Here is a 27541-nt window from a genome sequence, read left to right on the forward strand (position 1 = left end):
ATGACCGAGGTGGTGCTCTGCAGCATATAAATACAGGCAAGTCTCCTCCACAGGCTTTTGAGCTCTAGAGAGGTGGAGCCAAGGATTGAAGCAGACTTTAGTGGGGTTTGTTTGGCATTGAAGTTGATTGGGGACATTTTCAGATTTGTTTATTTCTTTAATTTGTAATAGTCTGTAAAGAGTTTTTTCTTTGCATGGAAAAGTGTGTCGGCTACTTCTGAATAGGAATAGCTAGCAAAAGTAAGACATGCTTTAAGAACTGCTGTTTAATGCAGGCACGAACGTTTGTTTTCCAGGAGTCTCTCCTTTTGATAACAGCCTTTGATCTGTAAAGACTCCAGGTTGATGTTGTGTGTTCATTTCCTCAGGCAGGAGGGGAACCGGCTGGTGGAAGCTCAAGACGCAGCCAGTTTGCCTCCGAGGAGCAGCCCAGAGCAATGTCCCTGGCTGGGGTAAGCTGCCTGGTGACAGGAGCAGGAGGATTTCTTGGCCAGAGGATTGTGCGCTTGCTGCTGGAAGAAGAGGAGGCGCTGGCTGAGATCCGACTGCTGGACAAAGCCTTTAGCGAGGAAGCGCTCAGGGAATTTGGAAGTAAGTCTCCTCTCTTAAGGACTGTGTGTTGTGGGTGTATGTGCTGTTGTCTCATGTGAATGCCTGGAAGTCTTTGCCTCTCATCCAAACCAGTTTTTGCAGGTAGAGGTTTTATTTCAAGGAAGTCTTGCTTTATCCCTTCCTCTCGCACCAGCAATCAGGCATAAAACATTTTTCAGAAACAGACATTTATAGATTGATTGATGCTTGAGCATTGAGTGGTTTTGCACTGCTAACCCAGTACTGCTCCAAAGGGGAAAGAAAGTAGAGGAGAAGGAATATGGGTCTTTTTCCCAGGACTTTTGCTGCTAGAAAGTTCCTTCTTTGGGAATCTTCCTCATGGCTTTTCACTCAGTTTCAGACGTTCATTTGCCTTTATCACTGTATTCAAAACAGAAAGGCAGAGTAGCAGTAGAACAGCCAGTAGCTTGCTTAGGCCAAACAAACCAATAAATTGCTTTACCCTTTAGAAATGAAAATAGGATGCAATTTGTAATTTTCTCCTATGAATACACAAAGTAGAGCATTTGAATGAACCATCCAGTTAACCAAGGAGGTGAAGGTCTCTCATGAGGAGTGCCTTTCCCCACCATCTACCCCATGGCTGTTAGGACCTCTGTAAAACAGCACTAAGAAACTTAAGCTAAGTCCCACAAGCCATTGCTGTTTGCTTGAACTTTAAACAACACACAGAAAAGAGAAAGACAGTTTAGGGCAAATAGTCTGACTGGACTGGCCGCTGAGTCAGGCACTGCTCACAACAGGACACTGAATCTTACTGAATAATCATTGCATTTCCAAGCAAAAATTATCCCACAGAAAGCAGGGAACATTGCTTATGGCTCAGAGAGCACAGAAACCATTGGTGAAGTAGAAGCAGCTTTCCCAGTGGGTACTTCTTCATAATCACTGTAGGCAGAGATAGAGACCTGAGTTGAATTCATTTTGTATCTCCCACACACACATGCTTCTTCTGATCCCTGGGCAATGGTTTGTGCAGATGGAAATCAAGTTTCTCTCTGCTGTTCATCTCAGTCTGAAACCCCTGTCTGTCCATCATTTCTTCTTTCCTCCCCCTGCTTCCAAGATCACCTGCAGCTTTCCTTTTCCCCGGAGCAAAACAAGATCAATCTGCTGATTCCTGACAGGTAGCTGATGCTGGTAAAGTGAATCAGGCCCATAATGTACTTAGCATGACAACTTCTGCTGGCTGAAGTGGAATGGAGGAGCAGCTTTCCTACCTCATATCACACACAACTTAAATTGAAACCCCAAACAAGGCACAAAGCAGCTAGATACCAGATTTCTGGTGACTGATACCAACTATGCATCTAATGAGCTTTAGAAGAGATGTATCTCTTTTATATTTTTCCTGAAAGATTTGATCTGCATGTACAGAAACTCCATTTTTCTAACTCCTGCCTAGGCACAGTGGCAACTCTGAAGGGGCCACATGTGAGCATTTACATTGTGAAAACTATGTATGTCAGTCCTTTGGATTATTGCAACCTGCAAAGCCTTACTCATGGAGAACATCAGCCTAAGGGCTGTACAAAGATCAATGTTTATTAGAGCAAATCTAACTGCCAGGTGCTTAACAAAAAGCCTAGCCCCATAATCTGACTCTTTTGCATCCATGCAAGTAGAGGTCAGTGTAAAGCTTCTGGAAACAGAGCCCTAGGAAATGAATGCACTCTGTAAAATGAAAGAACATAAGGGAGCACGTGGCAGTGACCGGGTGACCGTGCCGGGCAGTAACTCTAGATTTAGGAACAGTTTTGTAAATGTTTCACAGATTTTACATATCAGACCAACTGTGATTAAAAAAATAGACCCTTGAGCCTATTGCCTCAGAATAATTGTTAAATTAATACAGGATTACATTCTATCACGCTACAGAGATCATGGGATAAAACCATTGTAAAAGCTACTCTGCTCGGTTCCAGATCCCAGCAGCTGTCTCTCTTCTCCATTAAAGACATGGGATGAAATCCTGCCTGCTCTGGAGCTGGTGACACAGCACTAAGATGGTTTCAGTAAGGGCTGAGGCTAAAAGCTGCATAAATGAATCGGGTTCTAAAACGGGCATTTGGTTGTGCTGGGAGAAGACAGAGGATGCCCCTTTGCTGCAGCCGCTTCCTGGGGAGCCCTCCAGTGCAGGCACAGCAGGGGCTGGCCAGAGCGCTTGCTGTAATGGCACCACCTCCTGAAGGACATGCTGAGAAAGTCCTCACAGCTGCAGCCAGTCGAAAGACGGGCCAGAAGAGCAGCATCGCCTCCAGGAGGTCATCCTCTGCTGCCTCAGTTTTGTTAATGCAGTTCTGGGCCGTATTAAAGGATGCTTCTGCCCAGCAAAACTTAGGAAAGGATGGCTCTGAGACCTAGAGCTCCACCAGGATCACACACACTGGCTCCTGGGAGGGCTTCTAAAGCAGGAATTGAAGCAAGCCAGGGTTGAGGTAGCTCAGGAGAACAGCCTTGAGAGTTCAGCTTCGGACCAGAAAGATGTGCATGCTAAACATGACCGCCCAGCCCAGACATCGAAATGAAGCCAGAGCTGGATTTAGAAGAGGCACAGTAAATCCTGGCCAAGATACATAAAAAAGATGTGTCAGAACTGAAAGTAATGTATTAAAGGAGCTGCAATATGGGCAAGGTCAAGGGGCAGAAAATAGGTGTGAACACAGCTCTGTGCACACATGCTGTGGGAGGAGAGAGATCATTTATCACCTTGAAGACAGGAGAATGCAATGTGTGGCTCTTTGGTATACTTGGATTATCACTTCTATAAAGAGCCAGTCACCAGAACAGACACAAGCGAAGCTATCCCTGCTGTGAACTTTAGAACAGTCACACCTGAAGGACGCTCCAGGCCCTTGATAGCAGTGGGAAAGGGTTTTCTTCTAAACAACAACAAAAGAGAAAGAACCATGGTGAATATTGGCTCCAAAAATATGGTAGGTAATTCAGCATACACTTCTAAAGCACTGTAGTTAGCACTGAATAATATAGCACTGGAAAATGCCTTCTGTTTAGCTAGCTTTAAAATATCCACTCCCTTCAGTGCTCTTCTGAGGATGCTTGGGAGGCCTTTTGCTTTGTTTTCTGCTGCCTTTGCAGAGTTCCAGGGTAAGACTGAGGTGAAAATCCTGGAAGGGGACATTCGGGATGTGATGCTCCTGCACCGTGCCTGTCAGGGCATCTCCCTTGTCATCCACACGGCTTCCATCATTGACACCTTGGGCCTCGTAGAGAAGCAGCTGCTCTGGGAAGTCAATGTGACAGGTAAGCAAGTGAAACAGCTTTCCCACAGCCGTGTCTACTGTGTCCTGATCCTCATCTGCTCAGGAAAGGGAGCACCCGGCCTGGTTTTCTGAGCCAGATTACCTGGGTACATCTTGCACAGCCATACCTGCGAGTGAAAAGCATGCCTTTGTGCAGCCCTACAGAGCTGTAGACCTCTCCACACCCAGTGTGCACTGGTCTTCTACTGCAGGATCATTTACTCTAGTCAGCACTCACATATGCCCATCCTGACATCTGCACAGATCTGCCTTCAGTGGGGATAGCCACAATACCATGCTCAGTGGACCTTTCTGGAAGCAATTAACCTTCTGAAATCTCAGTACATATCCGAGAAACCAGTTCTTATTCTCCCTCCTCATGAAGCATACTGCCTGTGTATATTTATCAGTTGCTACAAACACTGCAGGCTTTGGCTGCAATTACAGCAACCTTGTGTTGCTAACATCCCACCCCCTGTGGCTCTCTGCATCCTACCCTTTTTCTTCCTCCCCTTTACCATTATGTCTGTGTGTGCATGAATGCAGTTCAGAGAAGCAGCTGCTCTCCCACCTTGGTCTTATCATTAAATATCCCCCACCAAACTCAAAGCTGTGTGAGGGAGGGGTTTCAGTAACTTCTCAGCCAGTGATGGGACCTCCATTTCTACCAAGGAACCCCTGTTCCTCATCAGCTCAGATGAAGGCGAAAGCTTTTGTCTAGGCAGTGTGGCATCAGCTGCCAAGAAATTTAAATGTCCTAAAAGAACAACTTCATCTCACTCCCTGTGATCCCAAAACCCTCTGTGCCTTTCAATGAACTGGTGCTGCCTAACCTGCATGCACACTCACCTCCCTGGCTGTACTGCTTCAGTTCCTTGGTGAAGACCTGAGGACAACGTTCTTACTTCTGTGAGTAGTTTTCCTGGTTCTTTGTTCCTCTCTGCCATTGATACAGGGCTTCTTCACAGAAAAATAAGGAACATACCCCTACAGGCATCACATTAACAAATACTGGCTACTCACCAGCGTTCATAGCAAGGGAGCGTTCTTTGTAGTTGAGTTGTGGGGTTGGAACTAGATGATCTTAAGGTCCTTTCCAACCTTAACTATTCTATGATTCTATGCACCTTGAAAACAGTAGGTTGGCACTTTGGCTGTTTTCTCCTGGCTGTACATTCAGCTTCCAGACCCTTTCATTTCTGCTCAGTCAAAGCTTCAAACTGTCAGTCACCACAAATTAGAGCCCAGCAGGCAGCTTCTTAGCTCCCTGCCAGGAAGGAAGAGCAGAAAGGTGAGTTCCTGTAAACCTGTGCATTGGGTACTATGACAAATACATATACTGGCATGGTAGTTCAGAAAGAGGACTTGTGAAACTCTTTCTTTATGAACATACTCCTGCTACAATCTGGCTTTCACAGCAGAATGTGTTGCCTGAACCTATGGGGGGAAACAAAAACCACAACATAAACCTAGACAAATATTAAAATGTCCCTAAAGCAGAAAGCTCTCTAACTCTGAGCTAGAGTCAGAGCTAGAGAGTTTGAGTGTGCTCCATCATTTCTTTTGGCAGGTCTAGGCTTAAGCACAAAGTATTGAGGTTTGCATAAACCCTTCAGATCTCCCCAAACAGTGTACCTGTGGATGAAGTAAAGCCCACTGGGCCTGTGAGGGTTAGCTGATAACACTTGGTAGAACCAAAGCCCACACCAGACCTGCTCCTAGAGCCAACTGACCCGAAGATCAATCAGTAAACACTGCTGTCCTCTTCCCTCTTGGCCTCCATTTCCATTCTGATGTTTTTCTGGCTTTCTGACCAGCCAAGACAGTATATACTACATAGACTTGCAGCAAACGTGTTTTGGTTCTCCTAGAAAACAGAACTTTTATAACACAAATATGTCAAGAAATCAGCTGTCAATATTCACAACCCAGAACAGAAGCAAACAAACGCAACTCGTTGTGATGCAGGGCTTTGCTCTGCCTCACACGTCACACACGTGTGTGGCCTCAGCACAAAAATAGCTCTGTAGAAGGGGAGTGAAATTTTAGGTTGGAAGGGAATTAAGAAAATAATTGAATATAATCCAAACAAAAGTAGCCTGTGTGAATCAGAACCCCATCCAGAAGGGCTTCGTGTGCAAACAACACTTGGAGACCTGCTCCATGGCAGATTTACTTCATTACGTGTGAATATATGAAAGATACTCAAATTCTCATTACTGTAAGAATCTTTTCATTTTTCACGTACAACTTTGGGCTGCAAATAAACCACATTTTATTTGGGTGAACTGGATCTTGAACAGATACCAACTGTTAAGATAATTTTATGTTTGCTTCATTTGATTTTATCTAACCCTTCTGCACTTTATTACTTGCCCTCATGTTCTAAACAGCATTGATAGCAAGAATTGAGCTATTAGTTTTTAAAATAATATATTTTGTTAATTACTGTTCCAGATGAGCCTGGCTCGAGTGTCACCTAAACATAGTTCCTTGCATGGTTCCTTCACATTTTATTCCTGGCTGTGTAACCTTTTTTTCTTTGCGCTTCTTTGGTATTTCTTAAACCTCTTTCTTTTTCTCTTTTGAGCTTAGAAAACATAATTTTGGTGCCCTGACAATATTCAATTCAATAATTCTTTGCATTTTTCACTCATTAATGGGTCCATGTTTTGCTGCCAATATTCCTTGGTCCTCTGAACCCCTTTTATTCATTATATTCTCTCTAGCAACACTAGCCTGCTCTGCATAGTTCTGCCTTGAGTTGTGACAGACTCAGCAGACTTGTTCGATCATTCCTATGCCTCACTGCTAGTGTTTGATATTATCCCTTAGATGTTAGGCCACACCCTTGTGATATCTTATCAGTCATTTGGGTTTAATGTTCCTTTGCCAAAGACATTTTGAAACGTCTTTGCACTGTGTCTTCTGTTCCCAAGTCACTGGCCCTTTCACACATAATTTCTGTTGTTACACCATGCACAACAAATGAGGCAATTTGTGCCTCAAAGCTCAGAAGTAAAAGAGAAGAGTTTACTTGCAATTAAACCAGCACAACTGATTTAAGTATTTATATCCACTTGAATGTGCTCTCCTAGCTTAACCCTCTTGGCTATTTGAAAGACCCTGAACTTGCCAGTTTACCTCTACTCCCCTTGATGAAAGCATTGTGATAGGATTTTAAAAGTAAGAAATCCTGTACTACTGCAAATAAGAGCCAGAATATGCTGAAAAAGGAGGCATACGTACACAAGCATCACTTTGCTCACTGCACTTTATGTTCTTTTATTGCATGGTGTTGTGCATTGTTCATAAGATCTCCCTCTTCAAGCCCTGCATTGAACACAATTAGATAGTGTACAGACTTGCATGGGGTGAAGCTGATTTTGGAGACAACTTCTGAAGGTTCTCTGCCTTAAGCCAAGCCAATCCAACCGATCTCCAGCTGCAGAGAGGGGAGATCTAGCCAAGCTCACGCCAGAGATGCAGTTTCTGACCTAAGTCCCCCACTTTTTCCAGCCTGCGGAGCTCTAGACTGACTTGCATGTTTCTCTTTTGAAGGTACACAGCTACTGCTGGAGGCATGTGTCCGCTGTAACATCCAGCACTTCATATATACTAGTACTATAGAAGTGACAGGCCCCAACTGCAAAGGTGACCCCATTTTCAATGGTGATGAAGATACAGCTTATGAGAGTGTGTCAAAATTTCCTTATGCCCAGAGTAAGAGACTGGCAGAAGATTCTGTGTTGAAAGCAGATGGCCAGGTGCTTAAAGATGGTGGCACACTGATGACCTGTGCCCTGAGATCCATGTACATCTTTGGAGAAGGATGCCCATTTCTTCTAGGTCATCTGGATAAGTGTCTGTTGAACAGAAATGTCTACCTGCGCTTCTCCAGGAAGGAGGCTCTGGTGAACCCCGTGTATGTGGGAAATATCGCCTGGGCACACGTGCAGGCAGCCAGAGCCCTGCAAGACCCACAGAAAGCCAAGCACATCAGGGGGCAGTTCTACTACATCTCGGATGATACTCCTCATATGAGCTATGCAGATCTGAATTACGAGCTGACCAGGGACCTGGGGTTTGGGATTGAGCCCCAGCTCCCCATGCCTCTGACAATGCTGTATTACTTCTCTCTGCTGCTGGAGATTGTGAGCTTCTTGCTCCGGCCCTTTGTCAGATACATCCCCTCCACCAACCGTCACTTGGTCACTCTACTGAACACCCCATTCACCTTCTCTTACAGAAAAGCACGGAATGATTTTGGCTACGTGCCCCGCTACACGTGGGAAGAGGCAAAGCAGAGCACTGGTCAGTGGATTGCTTCTGTGGTCCCACAGAGAAGGCTGTACTTGAAAAGCAAGGCTGCCTAAGTCTTAGGAGGAGCTGAGACCTGGCTAAACAAGTAGGGCCTTGAGCTAGAGGAGAGCTGGGTGAACAGCAGCAGCAGCAGATAACTCAAAGTGTTTAAATGGAGACTTTGTGTATCAGCCTCCTCATCTCCCCTCCCAACCCATGGCAAATAGAAGTGAATCTTTCATTTGTTTGTTGAGTACAGGCTGACCAGGGTGACTTCACTGCACAGGCCATATCCACTTCTACATCTTGTGCAGCACAAAGACATTGCCTTAGTACAACTCCACACAACCCATGTTGTGAACACGCCCTTCTTTTCACTCCATGCCACCTTTAAGGCTTTTGTAAAGCACTATTTATCCTAGAACTGTGACTACACTTTACAAATATATACTACTCAGCTATATGCTGCGCACTCAGCTCTTGCCAGCCTTACCAAACACGGAGTAGGTAGAAGCCACATGATTGCAAAAGCTGTTACAAATCTTGCTCACATTTTCAAGAGCGTTGTCCGGTTTCATGCGCCATTCACCTGATAGTCAAACTTGAGAGCAAATCTGGGCCCTGTAAGCATTGCGAGGCCTAAAGTACAAAGTAAGTGAGACATAAGTTTAGTTAGTATGGTGTATGGAAGGAGAGAAGGGTGAGATTTTGTCAGATGAGTGCTTTCTCATCCATTGTCATTTTCTTAGTTATCAATTCCAATACTGCAGAAGATCTGGCTGCCCAGAAGAACAACAGCTTCAACAAGATGAAGAGGAGAAAAGTACTGCAGGACAACATCTTGGTTTCTGAAGGGTTTCAGCTGCAGAGTCATGGCATTTGTGAACTCTGAAGAAAAATAAACAGTGCTGAAAGTGAAAAATCATGCTGTTTCTGGGTTTCAGCTGTGAACAAAGGCTACCTTCAGCTGATAGCTGCATGTGTGCTGTCCCTGTGCTTTTCTGATAGCCACATGAGTTTCTGCAGAATGTGTGACTTGACTTTCAGACCAAAAATGTAGAAGCTGTCTGAATAAATAGATGTGATCCTCTGTTTGCCTCTTAAACATAGAGCTCACTTGTTGAGAACGACTCTGAAAGATGGGAATTTCTCTGTTCTGTTCAGGATGGTGTCACAGAAGCATTTTATCTGACTCAGTACTAATGTAAATAAATCACATTTCCAGAGATGTTGGCAGCTTAAAGTCTGTGTTCAATTATTCAGTGCCCTGGACATTAGATACTCCCAGTGCAAATATCACCATTTTCTTTACTAACATGTTGGGTGAAGTATGTGAGCTCTGAAGCAGAAAAGTACCAGCCACCAGGACTTCTGCTCATACTTTGGGGAGCCAGGAATAAGTTTTCCAGGCTCCCACTGATGGCTGTGTAAACACTTAGCAAACTAATACTTTGACAGATAACCATGTCAACATCTCTACCCTGCTCCACCGAGCAAACAGTATGCTGAACACCTTCATCAGAGTTCCTCCTTTATCACTGAGCACACGAATCTATTCCATCCTGAAGGATACCCATCCCCAGCCCCTTTGCCCTCTGCCCTCACACCACCAGAAGTCAAACCTCCAGGATCTAGCCCCCTGCTCTAACCCTATACCCTACTGCCCTCTGATGGGAGCTCTCTTCCTCTCCTGCTCCCTCCATCAGTGCTTTTTCTCTCCCTTCATGTTCTTATTCTGTCTAGACCTCCCTGGTGACAAATCTGTTTAGCTACAGCCCCTCTGTTCATGTCTTCTTCCCTTGAGCCTCACCAGTCACATTCTTTTCCCTTTCAGTCCCCTACATTTTTGGCTTTTTTCTCACCAAATGGCTCCTTTCCATTCCCCTCTGTACATACTTGGTTCCCCTCGGGTTCCCTCCATTTCTGTTCCCATTTACAGCCCCTTCTGGGCCCTTTGTTTGCAGTCTTTGTCCCTCCAGTCACCACCATTCATACTCTGCTCCCTTGCAGTTTCCTGCTTTCACTCTGTTCTTAGGCAGAAGACACTGAGCTGGCCATAAGCCTCCAAAAGATTCCCAAGTATGTAAAATCCACAGACCTCTGAGTGCTGCTCCTAAAGCTATTGATCAGCTCCATATACTTACATATACACAGTTATCTCCGTTGCCTCCAGGGTGGAATAAGGCTCTTTCTCTTTTGTGTAAGACAAAATACTGCTGAAGGCGGTTATTAAACCCTGCTTAGAAAAGCACAAAGAAGGTGTTTAACACAGTAACACCCATTATTTTTCTAGGCTAGTGGTATTTCATTCTGCAGTCTAGTGTAATGATGGGTGCAGCCATGGCTGCTCTATCGCTGAAGTAGGAGTAGAAAGGACAATCCGGGCACACGGAAACAGAGCAGGAAAGGAGTGGGGAGAACAGAAGAAGAGTGGCTATTTAATAGGGGAAGGCACTTAATACTTCAGAGAGCTAGCATATTACAACACGAACCAGAAAACTGGGACATCTTTGCCCAGGTTTAACAGAGCTCCTAAAATACCTACATACGCTGCCAGAGCAAATATAAAACAACTCTTCTTCCACAGTTCAGTGACTCATTTCATGAATATAGGCTCCCACTGTCAAAGCCTACTTTGTCATTTCTGCCTTCTCAGTAGGACAGTGGGACATCTTCATCTCTCCAACGGCCATGCCCCCAACAATCAGATTTCTAAGTATGGAATTCCTCTTTTGCTGAACTTCCTCCCTGTTTCTTGCTACCACATCCCTTCCTTCAGTCTCCATGACAAGATTTTCCTGCTTACAGGAAGCTTATTCCCACTTTTGTCCCTACCCTGCCACCCTCCTCACACCTCATCAGCAACCCACACTTACTGTGACAGGGGACCTTGCCTCTCCTTAGTGGTTTCTTCCTTCATTCAATCACACTATAGAACTTATAACTGATTTTTCTTTAAGGCAAGGCACCAATACTCATAGACCCCAGAGGAATGTTCTCCCGCTGCCTATTTCAGGTGAAGTTTACAGGGGTTGTCTTGGTTTCGAAGCACTTCCTGCAGAGGACACATAGGAGGTTTTTCTCCTGTATCCAGAGTGCTTGTCTCCTATGTCATCTTTTGGGTGGAGAACGATATCATGGAGGCCCTCAAGGGCATGAATGCTGTCATCCTGTCTCCCCCAAGGAGGTCTCCAGTGCATTTCTGACGTGGGCTGGCTCTCATATGCCTCTGCCTTGCTACACCACTGAAAAGCATTATCTTCAAATGCCTCTGGTAATGTCTCATATTATTTCATGTTCTAGGGACCATCTGCCAGGCGACCATCATCTTCATTTCTACTCATCAGCTTCATGAAAGAGAAGCTAACTTGAAAGCTCAGCAAAAAAGCAAGATAAGGGAAAGGACTTAGAGACTATGAGCCTTCACTACACTTGTTTAAGGTTGGACTTGGAGGGCAACAACCCTCCCTCACCCAGGGATTCAGGATTGCTGCCATGCTTAATCCCTGGCAACTAATGATGACCTGGCTCTGACTGTAAACTCAAAACCGAAGTGAATTTCCTGGCTTTATATTATGGAGCTACTGAATTAATTTGGTGTATTCCTCACCTTTGGAGATATTCTTGGGTAGAGCCTTTCCTACAGCCTCCTTGAAAATGGCTGCACACAGCTCCTTCTCTCCTTCCATCTGGAGACCACCTGTGAATGGATTCTGAATGAGGCTGCAGAGCAGCAGTAAACACCTCCCACACCATCATATCCTTCCAGTGCTGGAAGGACACTCTCCACTCTACAGGCTATCCCAGGTAATCACCTCTTAGCATGATCACTCCCCCATCCCTCATCCCATCGCCTGGTGAACTTGAGTGCTTGAGGAGCACCGGCCTCCTTGGCACTGCCCTTGCCTCCAGCATCACCAAGGCAGGGAAGGTGTCTGGGAGAAGCCCTGACCTCAGGCTCAGGTCACCATCTGGTTGTATGAGGGCAGTTATAATCTGCCTTTGAGAGTCTTCATATGTATGCCTCAGTTTTTGCCAATGATGACATAATTTATGGAGTTTTAAGGTCTCAATACACAGGAGAGTTCCCTTAGCTTGTTGGCCAGCTTGTTAACACTTCAAAGCCATGGTCTCACCCATAACCCTTCTCAAGGACTTTCTCCTTCAGCCTGGTTTGAAGATCTTTCTGTAGAAGTTATGCTGTAGCACTTTCTCCTCAGATTAATTACCAAGTGATGCTCTTCAGAAAGTCGTCCAAGCCTCTTAAAAATTATTACAACAGCTCTCAAGGCTAAGAGGACAATTGCACGGTGAGTTCTTACTGCCTGAATAATGTAGTCTGGAGCCTTTCAACCCCTTATGTCCAATGAGCCTAGTAACTTGGCCCCAGCTGAAACATATCATGCAGAAAAGCATCCAGACCCCATCTCTAGGTGTCAAGGGAAGAAGAATGTATCACTTTGCTTGGTGATTAGGCCTTTTCACTGTTAAAAATTTATAGCTTATTTTCTTTTATAATTTTATGGCTTTATATTTATAAATACAGATTTATAGCTTATAGTCTAGATCTGTCAAGGTTCAGTTTCTGGCTTTTGATTCTTGCTATGCTTGCTTTACTAGAATAAAAAGCTTTTGGAAGGCTGATGTTCCGCCCAGTGAAGGTACTTAAATACTCTGCAATCACCTCACCCTTTCATTTTTATTTCTTTATAGAAAAACTACCAGAATGGAGCATCTTCAGTTTCTCATTATAAGATGTTTTCTTTATCAAATAGTCTTGCACCTCACGTTATTCAATGTGGTGATTTCACTGGAAGCTAGATACACATTTTTATGCTAATCCCACGTGCAACTTTAGGCATTTAAGGTCTGTATTAAACTGAACCAAAAGCACACTGGATTTTTACATGCACTTGGGCTTTCTACATGCTCTACTAGTAAATGCTGATGACATAAGAAATGGTTCATACCCACCACGATGTTCAAGACAGCCACTGTCATGCCAGGCTTCTTTTGATGTCTCTTGTCTATGAGGCTCTTGAAAGAAACTCTGGCCCAGAGGTATTGCTGATACAATGTGGTCTTTCAGCTCCAAAAGGAATAATTAAGACATGAAAACCGTTTGATGCTGAGCACAGCAAGGTAAGTTTTGCCTTGGAAAATGTTGTTGAGGTGGATTTTTCCTCAGCCCTCCAAAATTTACTAGTTACACATCTACAGAGAGAAAACCTTCACTTTTACAATGATCTCATTTACTTGGAACACTCAGTTCATGGTGTGCTATAAATGAGTGAAGGGAAATAAGAAAATGTCACCACGGGAGCTTGATCACCCTTTGTCATAAGTGTTGTGATAGGCTGTGACAGGCTGCAAAGCGACCAGGTGTCACTGCAGGACACAGACCCTGGTTGGTAGCTGGATGCACTGTCAGCGTCTCTCTGCTGGGGCAGGGAAGCAGGAAGACGTGCTCTGAAAGCCGTGCTGGACATCAGGGCCCAGGCTGCGGGAGGCAGAGGCATCGAGGGCAAAGCTTCCTGCTGTAGTGGAAAGACTGGTGGGAAGTGGCCACTGGGCAGGTGTGGGTGACATCCCAGTGTAAGGACCAGGCCCACACGCTGATTTCATCACCCCTTCACAAAGAATGTCATGGACTGACTGCTCAGTGGGTGAATTGCTTCTTACGTGTCCCCTTCCTGCAGCTCTTGGACTAGGACACACCGGTCAGAGTGAGATCTGAGCCTAGTGCTTACTCCTCGGTGGCATCCTTTGCTTGTAAAGGCAGGAGTTTATGATCAACTAGGTGGTAGGAGTGATGCTTGTTTCGTGCAGTTTAGCTCTGCTGGTGCTGTCGGTCTATGCCTCTTACTACCACAAGATGGTATCTTAAGGAATAGTTTCCCCTCACTCGCTCTGAGAAGCTCAATTGAATATTCTGGCTGCGAGTTTCTGTGTTCACAGAACCTGCACTTTTATCACAGATAACACAGTGCAAGGTTGCTGGGGCAGGCTGCCTGCTACCAAGTACAGTAGATTCTGACAAACAGAGCCAAAGGATTAAGACTGATATGTCCAGCATCCATGCAAGTGTTCATCCTCCCTCCACTCCTGCTTACAACCCTGGGTGCTCTGCAACCCCTCTCACAAGTCAAAATTTCACAGTGTAGCTTGAAACAGATGCTTGACATGATGGATCTATTTCAAGAAAAGATCTCTTGTTCTTCCTCTAAAGACTGCTCAAGTGAGAGTGATGCCATGCGTAGCTGTGATGTCGTTCCTCCCTTCCCTTGTCCCTCCAGAACTCCTGCAGCAAGTGGCAGGAGAACAAGTGATAAAAGTCAAGTGTATGAATCCCATTCATTATTCACTTTGGAGTGGAAAAATAAACCTACTTGTATAAAGATCAGTGCAATAACCCTACAATAATTGTGGGGCTCACATTTATATCACAGAACATTGTACTCGGACATCACGTTATTCAGTGTTGTGTTTTGTACTTGGTTGCTGCGAGCCATCTCACTAAAAACAGGATGTTGCCAATTTTTGGAGCAGAGCAGTCAATAGGAGAAATTGCCTGCTCTGTCTGGAGAATGAAAATCTGTGTCTGTATTAGATTGAAGTTAAAAAACATTTGCTTTCCAAACAGCAAGTTACCCTTCCTTTAGTATCTTTAGCAGTGCTCAGGGCAAGCTTAATGCTGCAGTGCCCACCCTTGATCATTTCATGAGGCTGGAGACTCTACCAGACTGGGAGATGTGCCAACTTTTCTTTTTCTTTTCCTTTTCTTTCTAAAAGTGTTTCTCATCATTCTGAAAGAAAAGGGATGGGAAGAACTCGGAAATATTAAACTATGAGTGACCCAAAGGCTCAAAGTAAAAATCCCAAAACAACTGAAGACGTGGAAAAAGTTCCTCAAAGGTGTTATTTAGAAGCACTCTCAGGATTCTTGCAGCCTGCCTCAAGTGTGAAAAATGGGTGTTGTCAAGCAGCTAAAAACTCAACTACAGCCTTTCCTCAGCAGGAACCAGTTGTAACCCCACAGTATCCACAGAGGTTACTGAGCCCTCCCATAAGGTGTGTTTGCCCCCAGCCAGGAATAAGGTTCCTCACGGTCACAGTTCATGTCCCACATCACAGACTTGCCACTGTCCTTTGTGTTGATCAGTTCAGAACATGATGCTGTGTCCCCTGCACTCAGCTGGGTCTGCTGAGCCTTGCTGGCTCCTGAATCAGGGCACTTGGCACATCCTGGTCAGGCAGCTGCAGTAGGTGTTACACACACAGAGGAGGTTCAGCATCTGGGAGGCAGACGATGAGTGTCTGACGTTTGAACCTCATGTTCACCATTTTGGAAGTCAGTCTGATACCATGACTGAAAACAAATCACAGTTTTCAAATTTTGGGCAGACTATCCTGGATGTGTCTTGAACACATCAGTCAACAGAGAGGGGAGCAAAGTTGTACCAGCACTGGAGTACAGCTGTATCAGTGGACTTTTACTGACAGCTCAAGTTGGCAAAGAAGTTTCTACTGCAGGCGTAAAATACGGATGTGGGCAGAGTATTTTTCTGATGCAGCTGACAAGCATCTGGCACTGAACATAACCTGCTCACAGGGAACATCTCCAGGGCTATGCACCGTGCTCTGCCAAGGAGCTGTTTTCCTCATAGACTTCTGCTTTATTAAGAAATAGCAGAAGCAGGAACTGGAGGAAATCAGAGGCAGTATATAGAAAGGTTTACTTAGACTGCACACCTGGAAAAGTAGCATCTCTGTGTTATTAGAGCTAATAAAGAAATCAATGGAACGATGTCTCCTGAATGCGGCAGTAAATTTTCCCCTGTTGTCACTGAACTCATCAAAGTCTGCTTCAGAGGAAAGTCATTAATCCATAAGCTGATGACTGGTGACTACGCAAAGATTTGTGGGAGTTTTTTTCCTGGGGGAAATTTCCACTTCAGTTGAAATATATTCTAAACAGAACCTGAAAAGCTAACTTTGCTGTGATACAAGTTGGAATACAGATTCTGAGGTTACAGAAGCTTGGCATAAGGCTTTAGCAGACTATAGCATTAGTTTTATAGGAATGGTTGCTCAAGTAACACTGGTTCTAAGATTTGAGCATACTTACACCAATAATGTATGGGTTTTTTGAAATTATGTGCTTGGCTAAAGTTTAAACATTTATAACTGTGTCAATACATATTTAATAAGAGGACATTTGCAAAAATCCCAGTGACCTGTCAGGGAAATTTCTTGATGTAAACATAAATGAGTGTAGAAATAACTCACAAAGCACCTTAAGTAATAACTAGATACGTACCCAAATAAAGGACAAGATGAGCCATACGCAAGTATGGGCAAAATAGAATGCAAGAGCATGCATGTCATGGCAGTCAGGTGAAGTTCCCAACGACTGGAAAAAGGGAAATATAACCCCCATTTTCAAGAAGGGGAAAATGGATGACCCCGGGAATTACAGACCAGTCAGTCTCACCTCTGTGCCTGGCAAAATCTTGGAGCAGATTCTCCTGGAAGGCATGCTAAGGCACATGAAAAACAAGGAGGTGGTTGGTGACAGCCAGCATGGCTTCACTAAGGGGAAATCCTGCCTGACCAATTTGGTGGACTTCTATGATGGGGCTATGGAACTGATGGATCGGGGCAGAGCAGTTGATGTCATCTTCCTGGACTTGTGCAAAGCGTTTGACACTGTCCCACACGACATCCTTGTCTCTACATTGGAGAGACATCAATTTGATGGGTGGACCACTTGGTGGATAAAGAACTGGCTGGATAGCCGCACGCAAAGAGTTGTGGTCAATGGCTCGATGTCCAGCTGGAGACCAGTAACGAGCGGTGTCCCTCAGGGATGGGTGTTGGGACCGGTCTTGTTCAACATCTTTGTCGGTGACCTGGACAGTGGGATTGAGTGTGCCCTCAAAAAGTTTGCCGATGACACCAAGCTGTGTGTTTCGGTTGATACGCCGGAGGGAAGGGATGCCATCCAGAGGGACCTCGACACGCTTGTGAGGTGGGCTGATGCCAACCTTATGAAGTTTAACCATGACAAGTGCAAGGTCCTACACCTGGGTTGGAGCAAAGAAGAGATTCAGAGCAGCCCTGCGAAGAAGGACTTGGGGGTGTTGGTTGATGAGAAAATGAACATGAGCCAGCAGTGTGTGCTTGCAGCCCAGAAAGCCAACTGTATCCTGGGCTGCATCAAGAGGAGTGTGACGAATGAGGTGATCCTGCCCCTCTGCTCTCGTGAGACCTCACTTGGAGTATTGTGTCTGTTCTGGTGTCCTCAACATAAAAAGGACATGGAACTGTTGGAACAAGTCCAGAGGAGGGCCACGAGGATGATCAGGGGAATGGAGCACCTCCCATATGAAGATAGGCTGAGAAAGTTGGGGCTGTTCAGCCTGAAGAAGAGAAGGCTGCCTGGAGACCTCATAGCAGCCTTCCAGTATCTGAAGGGGGCCTACAAGGATGCTGGGGATGGACTATTCGTCAGGGACTGTAGTGACAGGACAAGGGGTAACGGGTTAAAACTTAAGCAGGGGAAGTTTAGATTGGATATAAGGAAGAAATTTACTGTGAGGGTGGTGAGGCACTGGAATGAGTTGCCCAGGGAGGTTGTGAATGCTCCATCCTTGGTGGTGTTCAAGGCCAGGTTGGATGAGGCCTTGGGTGGCATGGCTTAGTGGGAAGTGTCCCTGCCCATGGCAGGGGGGTTGGAACTAAATGATCTCAAGGTCCTTTCCAACCCTAACTATTCTGTGATTCTATTATTCCATGCAACAGATGGCATCTTCAGAGATTCTGTCTCTGAGGGTACTGATGATCTTTACTTATTTTGCTGTGCAAGAATAATTGAATAAAGTACTATTTGTGGTCTGCACCACTCTACCATTTTGGTATCATATTCCTTGTTCCTCATTTCTTGTTCAATAACAAATCTTCAGATAAAAGAGATTGGTGTCATATGTTGATAGCACTGTGTTTCAACACACTGCAGTCTCTTTCTGATTCAGCCACATCAAGTCTGGTGGTGAAAGTTCATCAAATAACTACATTAAAAAACTCCATAGCAAGTATTTGGGTGATTTTCTATTCATTTATATTCTATTCTACTCAACCAGCATAGCAAATGTGAACCAATTACTCCCATCCATGTAGATAAGAAAGCGGTTTTTTTCTGATCCAATGGCATTTTACACTTGACCTGTACTAGAAAGAGGTAATAGCACAAAGGAAAGGGCTTTTGTAAATGTGGGACAGGAAAGGACCTCCTATATCTTCGATATATATCAATATATATATATAGATATATATATCGATATATATAAAATATATATATATATATAACTTCGATATATGCACAACCTCATCTGCATGTGAACCGGCACCAACAGAAGAATGTTTCCTTTCCAAAGCCCACAGAATGCCTTTGGACGGAGAGAAGTCAACTCCCAGGGCTATGAGATGAAACCTAAAAATAGCCCATTAAGGATTAATTTTAGGATTTTAAAATAAAGCTAATTAACAAAAAGAGGAAAAGTGCATGGTCTTCAGGAAGGAGCACACACACAGAGTATACGAGGGAAAGAAGGGGGGGCGGGTGCCATGCAGGAAGAGCACCAAAGGAGAAATAAGAAGATTTTTGAGGATATTTGCTATGTATCCTTGGATAGGGGACATGCAACAAAGGTGTGTTTCAGAAGCAGAGGGATGAAGCACTTAACTTGAAGAGGCAGAGATAATGCAGTGCAACCACAAAGGATCCCATTTGAAGAGCAGTGAAGATAGCCTTAGGCATTGGCCAAAATGTTGTATAGAAGGAGAGAGAGCTTGGTAGTACTAGACCAGGAGGCAAGGTTTTGTGTGTCAGGATTCAGTGGCTGAAACAGAACGTCATTGATAGACACAGCAAACATGCTTTGCTACAAGAAATGAATTTCAGCAAGGTAGCTTAAGGGCTGAGCACACCACGGGAAGATCAATGGATGCAAAAGACGCTGGATTACCAGTGGCACTATGGTAGGACACTGGGTGCACTATGAACATGCAGTGCTTTTGTAGAAAGCTGAAGGCATAACTGGATCTGGAGATGGATGACACATTAGGAGGGCAGGCATGTACCTGGTCTTATGTGCTGCGCTGAATTACAGCACTTTGGAAGCAATTTTCTCTTATGAAGTAACTGACAGAGCTCATGCATCCTGAGGCAGAAGGACCCTGGCAAGTCTGAGCAACACCAAAAGGGTGACAGATGAGGCCCTTAGTGACGTGGGTTAGTGGTGGACTTCGCAGTGCTGGGGAACAGTTTGGCTTGATGATCTTAAAGGTCTTCTCCAACCAAGATGATTCTTTGATCAGATACAAAGCACCGAAACAGGACAGGATGGTAGTCATGGCATGCCATGGAAACAAGGCACTGCATATGAGCAGTATGGCTGATGTCAGGCAGTAAGCGTTATCTACAACTAATGGGAATCAGAAAGCAAATCAGGTTATTCACTTGCTGCACTGCAAAATGGAGAGCTATAGCAGCAAAAGGTGCAAGGGGGAAAATAAGCTCATCCAAAGTCATTTCCTCATAGCAATTTCCCTGTGAACAATATTAAACAACTACAAACTTCTTCCTTTCCGCAGAAGGCAGAGGAATGGATGGACAGAATTAATTGCCCAATTCACCATTGGGCTACTTAATATCAAGAAAAGCTAGGGGTTTAACCAGGTGTCTTATGAGAATTAAGTTCATTTAGTAACATCTTTTCTGCCTGCTCCATTTAGAATCTTCAAACTTTTTAGCCACTTCCACACAAATGCAATAGAAGGGTAGATTTGTTTGTGGGAATTGGTGGGTTTCTCAACAGCACATAGAAAGAACCTCAACTTGCTGTTGAGAGAAATCTGAGCAGTACAGCAACCTGTTCAAAGCAAACCAGGGTACATGGGTTTAATTTTGCAACAGGGACACCTGATACGTGTTTGACAAAGTCCCTAGGAGAGCTGCAGGGGAAAGAAAAGCTGCAGCACCATCAAGCCTATGAAATCAGGTCAGCTTCACAGCCTTCACAGCTGCAGGAGGTTGCTATTGGAGGCAAAGGACACAAATGGTACCTTTTTCACTTAAAGACATTCTTTATTCAATCTTTTTTATATACAATATTATTTTTAATCTGTAAAAAGTACATATGCAGGATTCCAGGTCAGAGGCAGAAGGTTTCCACATCAGAAGGGAGACTTTTGCCCTTTCATTATTTTGGAGGAAAAATAATCTGTCCATTTTAGACAAAGCAAGAATAAAGGCAGAATTCAAATCCAACCTCCACCAAGCAATTAGGATTAAAGGCAACAATTCACCATAACAAGTCAGGCTGTTTCCTTTGACTTTGATGGTTCCCAACTTCCCTGGGCAATTCCAGAGCAGTTTGTTAGAAGGGGCTGACAGCCAAAGCAGCTAGTGCTTATCATCTCTACTACAGTTGTATGCACATAACCTGCACATAACCTGCAAAAGAGCTTGGGTTTCCTCTTTGGATGGCAACTCAAACTCTTCAGTCAGAAGACTGTTTCTCAACATTCAAGGAGTGGAAAACGGATGTCTTATCAGGGTGAACAGATCTCCAAACTACAGTGTGGTTCAAGAGCTCGCTTTCATATTGCTCTAGTAACAAGAAGCCTGTTTCTTATTTGTCCCCTTAAAAACATGCACATAAAAGCCCAGCAGGGCTTTGCTTACATGTAAATTAGCATACGGTAGACCATTAATCTTAAAGGATGGTATTACAGGGAGTTTGTATTCTTGCTTTTCAGAACCCACACTCAACATTCAAATCTTGCAAAACACTGGGTGGGAATATGTCAGTGATTGGGAGGTAGAAGACAGTGATCCACAAATTTGAATTAGGGAGATAAAGAAGCCTCAGAGCTGTGACTGGCACAGGGAACTACCATTTTCTCCCTTTATTACAGGGTACTTACTATTTTTCATACTTTTCTTAAACATTCCATCTTTAAGGACTACATTGTGCAGCAAAATGAACACCCCACATATTCAGGGTTTTTTGCTTTGCTAAGAGGACAAAGCTAAGAAGCTGACTTCTTGATTGCAGGACACACAGCTCCAGGGTGGTCAGTGGAAGCTGCAGAAATCTGGCTTCTTTGAAAATTCAAGCTGTAAGTGTTAGGAAAAAGTTTACTGCAGATCCTGACAACAGGCAAGCTTAAGGCTCGGGTTAGGAAAAGAACTGAACATCCTTGTTTTGACTGCATGCAAACAGGAAATAGACAATTCTGGGATTTCCAGGCTCTTGCCCAAATCCAGTGTGCCAAAAACGTACATTATTTTCTGTTCTTTATTTCATCCTGTAAGGGGAGAGGGCATTGTAGAAATTGGTAAAATGGGACAGCTACCTAAAGAAAAGGAGGATTGTTTTGTTAGAGAATACAGTGCAAGACTTGGAAACAACTAGGACTAAAAAGTCATTTTGTGCTTAAATTTACACTCTATCTTCATGAAAGTAAGACAGCAGCCACAGAATGAAATGGCAATATTCTACTGTACCTTCTGTACCCAGAGGGGAAACAGTCTGAGCTTTGGGTTGTAACACCATTCTGCGCATCAGAACCTACTTCTCTGTGAAGGACTCAGGACAAGGACACGTCAGAGGTTTCAATATCCATAGTGCTTAGTTATTATGCACACACCTCACCCAGAACCCGTTACCTCCAAACTCAGCTTGCTCTAGGGAAATCTCAGGATGAGATTCTTGAATGACACAGTAATTAGTCCTTAAAATTCATTATTTTTGATAGATTGTGCACATCAGTAGCTTCTGGAGGAAAAGGGTAGTTTGTGTTTTAAAAAATGACAGACATTGTCACAAAAAGTGACAGCCATTGGGGTAACCAGAAAATGGGAAACAAGTGTTCTTTATTTGGTAGCTGCTGCTTATCTACACAAAGAAGAAATAGCAGTGCTGTATGTCTGTTTTGAGAAAAATACCATCCCAGAACATGAAATGGCTTAGGTCCTCAATGCAAGCATTCTTGTGGTGATGAGTTAAACCCATTGGGATTCATGGAGGAACTAATTTGAAGGGTTGCTCTTTAATTCATGAGAGGGGCTAGAGGAGCAGCAACAAGAAGTTTGCTGTTCTGGGACTCCAGAATTCTGTCCTTGCCCTTCCTCTGAACAGACTGGCAGCCATTCTACATGTCCATTCATCAGATGTATGGGAATGGGTGATATGGAGTGGAAAGTGCTTTTTTTTTTGGTATTTATTTTTTTAAACAGAAGAATCTGCTCTTCCTCTTTCTCCTTTGTACCTGGAGAAGTTGAGAAGAACAAGGAAAATCAAGTGCAATTTTAAACGAGCAATGGGAAAAAACTCAGTTTGAAAACACAACCTATCTGAACTTTGGGAAATGCAAAATGACCAGCTCTTCAGTAAGCCACTGAATACCAATTAGAAAAATAAGTTAATGTGGGACTGGTAAGAAGAATCCATTTATTAAGTGATTTCTGATTTTAGATAAACAATTACTTGATTCAGTATTATTTACTATATCAATTCCTTTCTTGGTTCTTCAATTATTTTTAAGCAACTGCTTCAACTTAGAATAACTAAGCAACTGGTATTGAGGTAAAAACACAGACACTGGAGTTTTCTCCAAGCTCTGTGTCTTCCTCCTCTGAAAATAAAGTAACTGTCTGGAAAAGAGCATCTGATAGCATTTTTTTCTTAGATCATGATTTCTATGTCTAAGTTAGTGTCAGAGATGAGTGAAGGAAAATTTTATGGGGGACATTGTACTATAATGTACAGTCAGATATGATAGAAAAGCTTTTCTATATAAAACTTCATATAAAAACATCTTTTGAAGGGAAAAATAGCACTCACTCCCTTTCTATCTGATGCTGCACTGCCGTAGCTCACTGAAGAGTTCTACCATTCACCTCAGTATGAAAACACAATCAAGATCTTTTAAAGACTCAACCTGTGCGCTAAATAGGAGGGAAAGGAGCGCCTCACAGCTCCTTTTCAGCAAAGGGGTCAGTCACCATGGCAAAAGGATTTGAGAGCTATAAAGGGGAATAGAAAGAATAATTTGAGCTGTAAGGATTCTGGAAAAACATTTAAAAAGAAAAAAAAAAACAAAGAGAGATTGAGATGTACCTGAAGAAACTAAAATTTCTTTTAGCAACTAAGTGAAGACTGAAGCAGACTCCATGTAAGTGATGCATAGCACAGTCCAGGAGCTCTTGGAAAAAAAAAAAAAACCACGCAGGTAGCAGCATCTCATTTCTCATAAACTAATGGAAAAAGAGTCTTTAGTTTCTTTTTCCACCCCTATGTCAGAGATGTTTCCAAAGAAGATCATGCTGATTTGGTACCAGAGCACCCAGGAGAAAAGGAGTTTTCTAAATTAAATGAAAGGCAGCTTTGGGCTTCCACACAAACCTGCAAAGAAGGTTCCATCAATAGTATCCAACTGAGGAAACTGTTTAGAAAAATATAAACCAACAAACTCCTGCTGCTTAGCTCAAGGGGAGAGAGCATTTTTAAGTGCCATCTATTGTATCCACCTATAGAAATCATGAGAGACAGTTTTTCTCATTTTGCCATCTCCGTTTTTTTAGCTAAAAGAACTAGGACTAATAGGAGAATGTTTTTTTCCATGTGACATGATTTCTGAGGAAGGGAAGCTCAGGTTCCTTCCTACTCCTGCAAGTTGCTCCAGATTCTGACTGTAGCTTGCCAAATGAAGAAAGCCCATGTTGCTGACAGAGAGCTACATAGCAAATGCTTACTAAATGGGTTTTTTTGGTTGCAAGCATACAACACAGATCTTTCAGCATTATTCTGAAAAGGGGAAAATGAGGAGGCAATAGTTTTTATAGTTTAAAGTTTAGTTTTAATAGCTTAGTGGCCCTGAGAATGGCTGCCAGTCTGGACAAACAGATGCTCCTTAGGAAATTCAGAGAAGGTACAGAAAGCAATTCAAATCCTGCTGCTGCTGGTGCAGTGATGTTGCTTTTGTTGTTGCTTTGCTCATGCCATCCTTAAGCAAATAAAAAAAAAATAAAAAAGAAAAAGAAAATCTAGGTATTTGGAAGCCACCTGATCTGAAGAGGTGACTGGTGTGTGTTCCTTGTTCAGAACAGCAGCAGCAGCAAGTTCCTCTCCCTAGACGGGAAAGCCTCTTCTTCCTTAAGCTGCTGTGCTTCTATTAAACAACAGATTCCATGTCTTGCTAAGGTTCAAAGCGCATGAAGTCTCTGTCCTGCAAATACCACACTAATGTGTTTTGGTCATGTATAAAACAGAACTTTTAACTTATCTATATGTTGAAGAGCTTCATTTCTCACGCTGGTACGTGCTTGACTCAGGTCTAGTTTTATCAAGCGTATGTCTCCTCTCCTGCTTAAAAGTCTCAAGTGGTCCATGTAAACAAAACAGAGCTGAAAACAGTCTCTCTTTCTCTTCATAGAGCTGTTTTTATCGATATGTAGGGTTTCCTGATAGTGTGGTGTTGGCTAAATGTAAAACAGGCAGAGGATGAGCTTCTGTGTTAAAAACCCAGTTGTCTAATGGTAGAAGATCATCATTGGAGAACAGCAGATACAAATACCTAGACATGAAGAGAGAATGGAAAAACAGTGGGTATTAAAGCAGAGCAATAGACAAGCAGGGGCAACACAGCAGCTTCAGGCCCCACCAGTCAGCAGTTAAAGCTATAAACAAGTTACTTGCTTTCAATCTTTGTATAGCACCTACAAAACCTTCTTCATTATAATGATCTGAAGAGTCATTTTGATCATGATCAAGCCCTTCAATGAAAAGTTGATATAAAGGCAGCATTTTAATCTTTCCAAGTAACTTCTGTTTTTCAAGACTCCTTTTGAAGGCTTGCAATGTAAAACAAACATCAAGACACCAAGCAAAAGGATTTGGGGGACAGGGGAGCAGAGATTAAGTTGGCAAAAAAGTCTTCTTTATAGAGTAAACCCACCTGGAAATGATTTATTCCAAATCAAAGATTTCAAAGAAGCACAAGAGAAGCCAGGTATCTGACTTGTCAATGCCATGCTGGAAGATGGTTCACCTTCTGATGGGAGGAAATGGGCCAATATATTGTGCAGAGGGGATTCATAAACATTGTACATTATAAAGCAATGCAGAGTAAATGAAGCATGGAACAAGATTAAGGTTTCTGGACATACATGGATGAAGAGTATTTCTTGGTTCTTTTTTCTTAATACATCCTTTTGATGTGGCTGTGCTATACTTTGTAGAAGATATTGGTGGAAGAGATCTTTGTCAAGGCTTCCAAACTCAACTGCTAAAATTCAAAAGACATTTATTTGTCCTGTTGCAGAAAACCTGACTGTGCAAGTGTAACATCATGGTTGCACAGGATTTCTCAGCTCCTGCTGTAGTTTGCTTTCCTGCCATCCAGAAAATGACAGGTCTTGCAGTATGTGACCAGGCAAGAGTGTCATTCCCATTAGTGGGCTCTGTCACATTCAGAATGTGCACACGTGTGGTTCTGCCTTCACTCTGCTGAGGCTGCTCTTACTTTGCTCTCTCTCAATCAGTGGCTGATAGTGTCTACTGTCTGCAGCCATGTGTCACTGCTTGATCATTCTCCCGTGGCCTTTATTTACCAGTTGTATCTGCAGAACAACTCAGTGAGCGAAGCTCTACTTCTCCTTCCCTTCCTCCCCAGTTAACTTCTTAGAGATGAAAATTTCTAGTTGAGATGATTCAGTTTTGTCCTGCATGTCTAGTCTCTTTCTCTACATTTTTCATTTGTCTTTAAAGTGTCATTCCTTTTCTTTCCTCCTTACTCCTACCTTGCTTTCTCTCCCTGTAGCTCTCCAAACTCTTTCTCACCACAGCAGCAATGTTTCACCTTACTCAAATTCACCTTCATAACTTTGTTCACATTTTTCCTTTGAATAACTTAGCAACCTATTTCTATGTCTTGCTCCTTCCCACTCAATAGCTACCTGCTTGCCACTCCTACTGGCCAAACTCTCTTAATTTGCCAAGTATATATGCTGAGCCAAAGTATCCAAGTACCAACAGAGCATGTTTGGGAGGGGCATCAATTTTGAATTTCAGGGAAATGAAGATGCAGAATATACCATAGCAGAAAAGATCACTGTAGGCATTCCATAACACACATTTCATGTCCCTCTTCTGAGGGACATTTTCATTTTCCTTATGGCATTACACCCAACCCTTCTGTCTTTATTTTCATTGCCATCTGCACTATCCTGACCTTTTGTTCTCTATTTTATCTCAAGGTGATACCAGTTTCTGGTTTGGCTATGCCAATTGCATAAACATTAGACATCTAATACCCAGCTCTCCAATAAAACTTCGTTTTGTTTCACAAATAGAAAATGATCCAAACCAAAAGTCAATAAAAATTTCTGAGTTCTTTCCTAGAACTGTCTTCTTCTACAATGCTTTCACTGCAGTACATCTGAGCGATGCATCAGTGAACTTTCAGATACCCTTGTGATTATTTAAGATGCAGACAGGATTCTGGTGATACTTCAAAGGTCAGCCTTGTCACCACAGAAATCCCTTAGGAGCAGATTTCATTCTTCAATTTAACTTTTATAGGCAGATCTATCACATCAGATCAGCTCCTGGGGAGGTATTGCTTCTCTGACTGGACCCATTTGAAACTGCTGCCTCTCTCTGTGGGAGTACAGCTTTTTGTCTCCAGAAAATGAAAGAGCAAGTAAAATAAAATAAAACAGAGGAAGTAGCAGTGGCTTTCTTTTTATAACAATAACATGGGGTAACAAAGGATTCTGACCATGGAGAGCAATTTGGTAAGGAGACAGAAGAACAGAATAGCCAGACTCTCCTTTTACACATGATGAACTCAGAGCCCCATCTTGCCAGTGAAACATGTTGTGGTTGCCTGAAGCAGACACCCGTACTGCCGCTTTCAGGACTTGCTTTCTCCCTGCTGCATTTTGAGCTCCCAATACCCGAAATCAATCTTCACGTACATCAGCTACAGCTAAAGCCTGAACATTTAAGATTGCCGATATATTGCTGTATAGAAACACTGTTTATTCTGCAAGCCTGCATGACATGCAAGACTGCCAAGTGGTTACAACTGTTTCTTTGTCATATAACTGTGTTATAAAGACAGAAAGGGCACCTAAATACATCTTTGCTGCTGACAAAGGGATGTATCATCCCTTCCATCACACATTGGCATAAAGCGGTGTAGATAGATAAGCAGAGGCAACAACTTCTAATAGCAGTTCTGGCTTCATTCACACTGCCAGCAGTGGCTTCTGGCTATGGATTTACCCAACT

General features: G+C 43.3%; 2 protein-coding genes across 3 annotated transcripts in view; one reads left to right on the top strand and one right to left on the bottom strand.

Moving 5' to 3' along the window:
* Positions 1–437: 437 nt before the first annotated feature.
* LOC308219172 (3 beta-hydroxysteroid dehydrogenase/Delta 5-->4-isomerase-like) lies at positions 438–8251 on the top strand (the record flags this gene model as incomplete). The annotated part of the gene is made up of 3 exons (XM_080613774.1): positions 438–591; positions 3712–3884; positions 7445–8251. The coding sequence occupies 3 exons, from the start codon at positions 438–440 to the stop codon at positions 8249–8251; spliced, it is 1134 nt and encodes a 377-aa protein (XP_080469900.1).
* Positions 8252–20304: 12053 nt separating this feature from the next.
* Positions 20305–27541, bottom strand: part of MAN1A2 (mannosidase alpha class 1A member 2) — a 138126-nt gene continuing 130889 nt past the window's right edge. The window contains exons 13-14 of one of the 2 annotated variants that reach the window (XR_013956361.1): positions 24311–24821; positions 21581–21599 (exon numbers count right to left, since the gene is read on the bottom strand). Coding sequence is in view for 1 of the 2 variants with exons in the window: in XM_080612219.1 (XP_080468345.1) it covers positions 24689–24821 (133 nt within the window). In the remaining variant the exon portion in view is untranslated. Of the gene's footprint in view, positions 24822–27541 lie in introns of both variants that reach the window. The other variant, XM_080612219.1, reaches the window with a different exon arrangement.

The sequence above is a fragment of the Psittacula echo genome (assembly GCF_963264785.1).
Source record: "Psittacula echo genome assembly, chromosome: 3".
NCBI classification, from domain to species: domain Eukaryota; kingdom Metazoa; phylum Chordata; class Aves; order Psittaciformes; family Psittacidae; genus Psittacula; species Psittacula echo.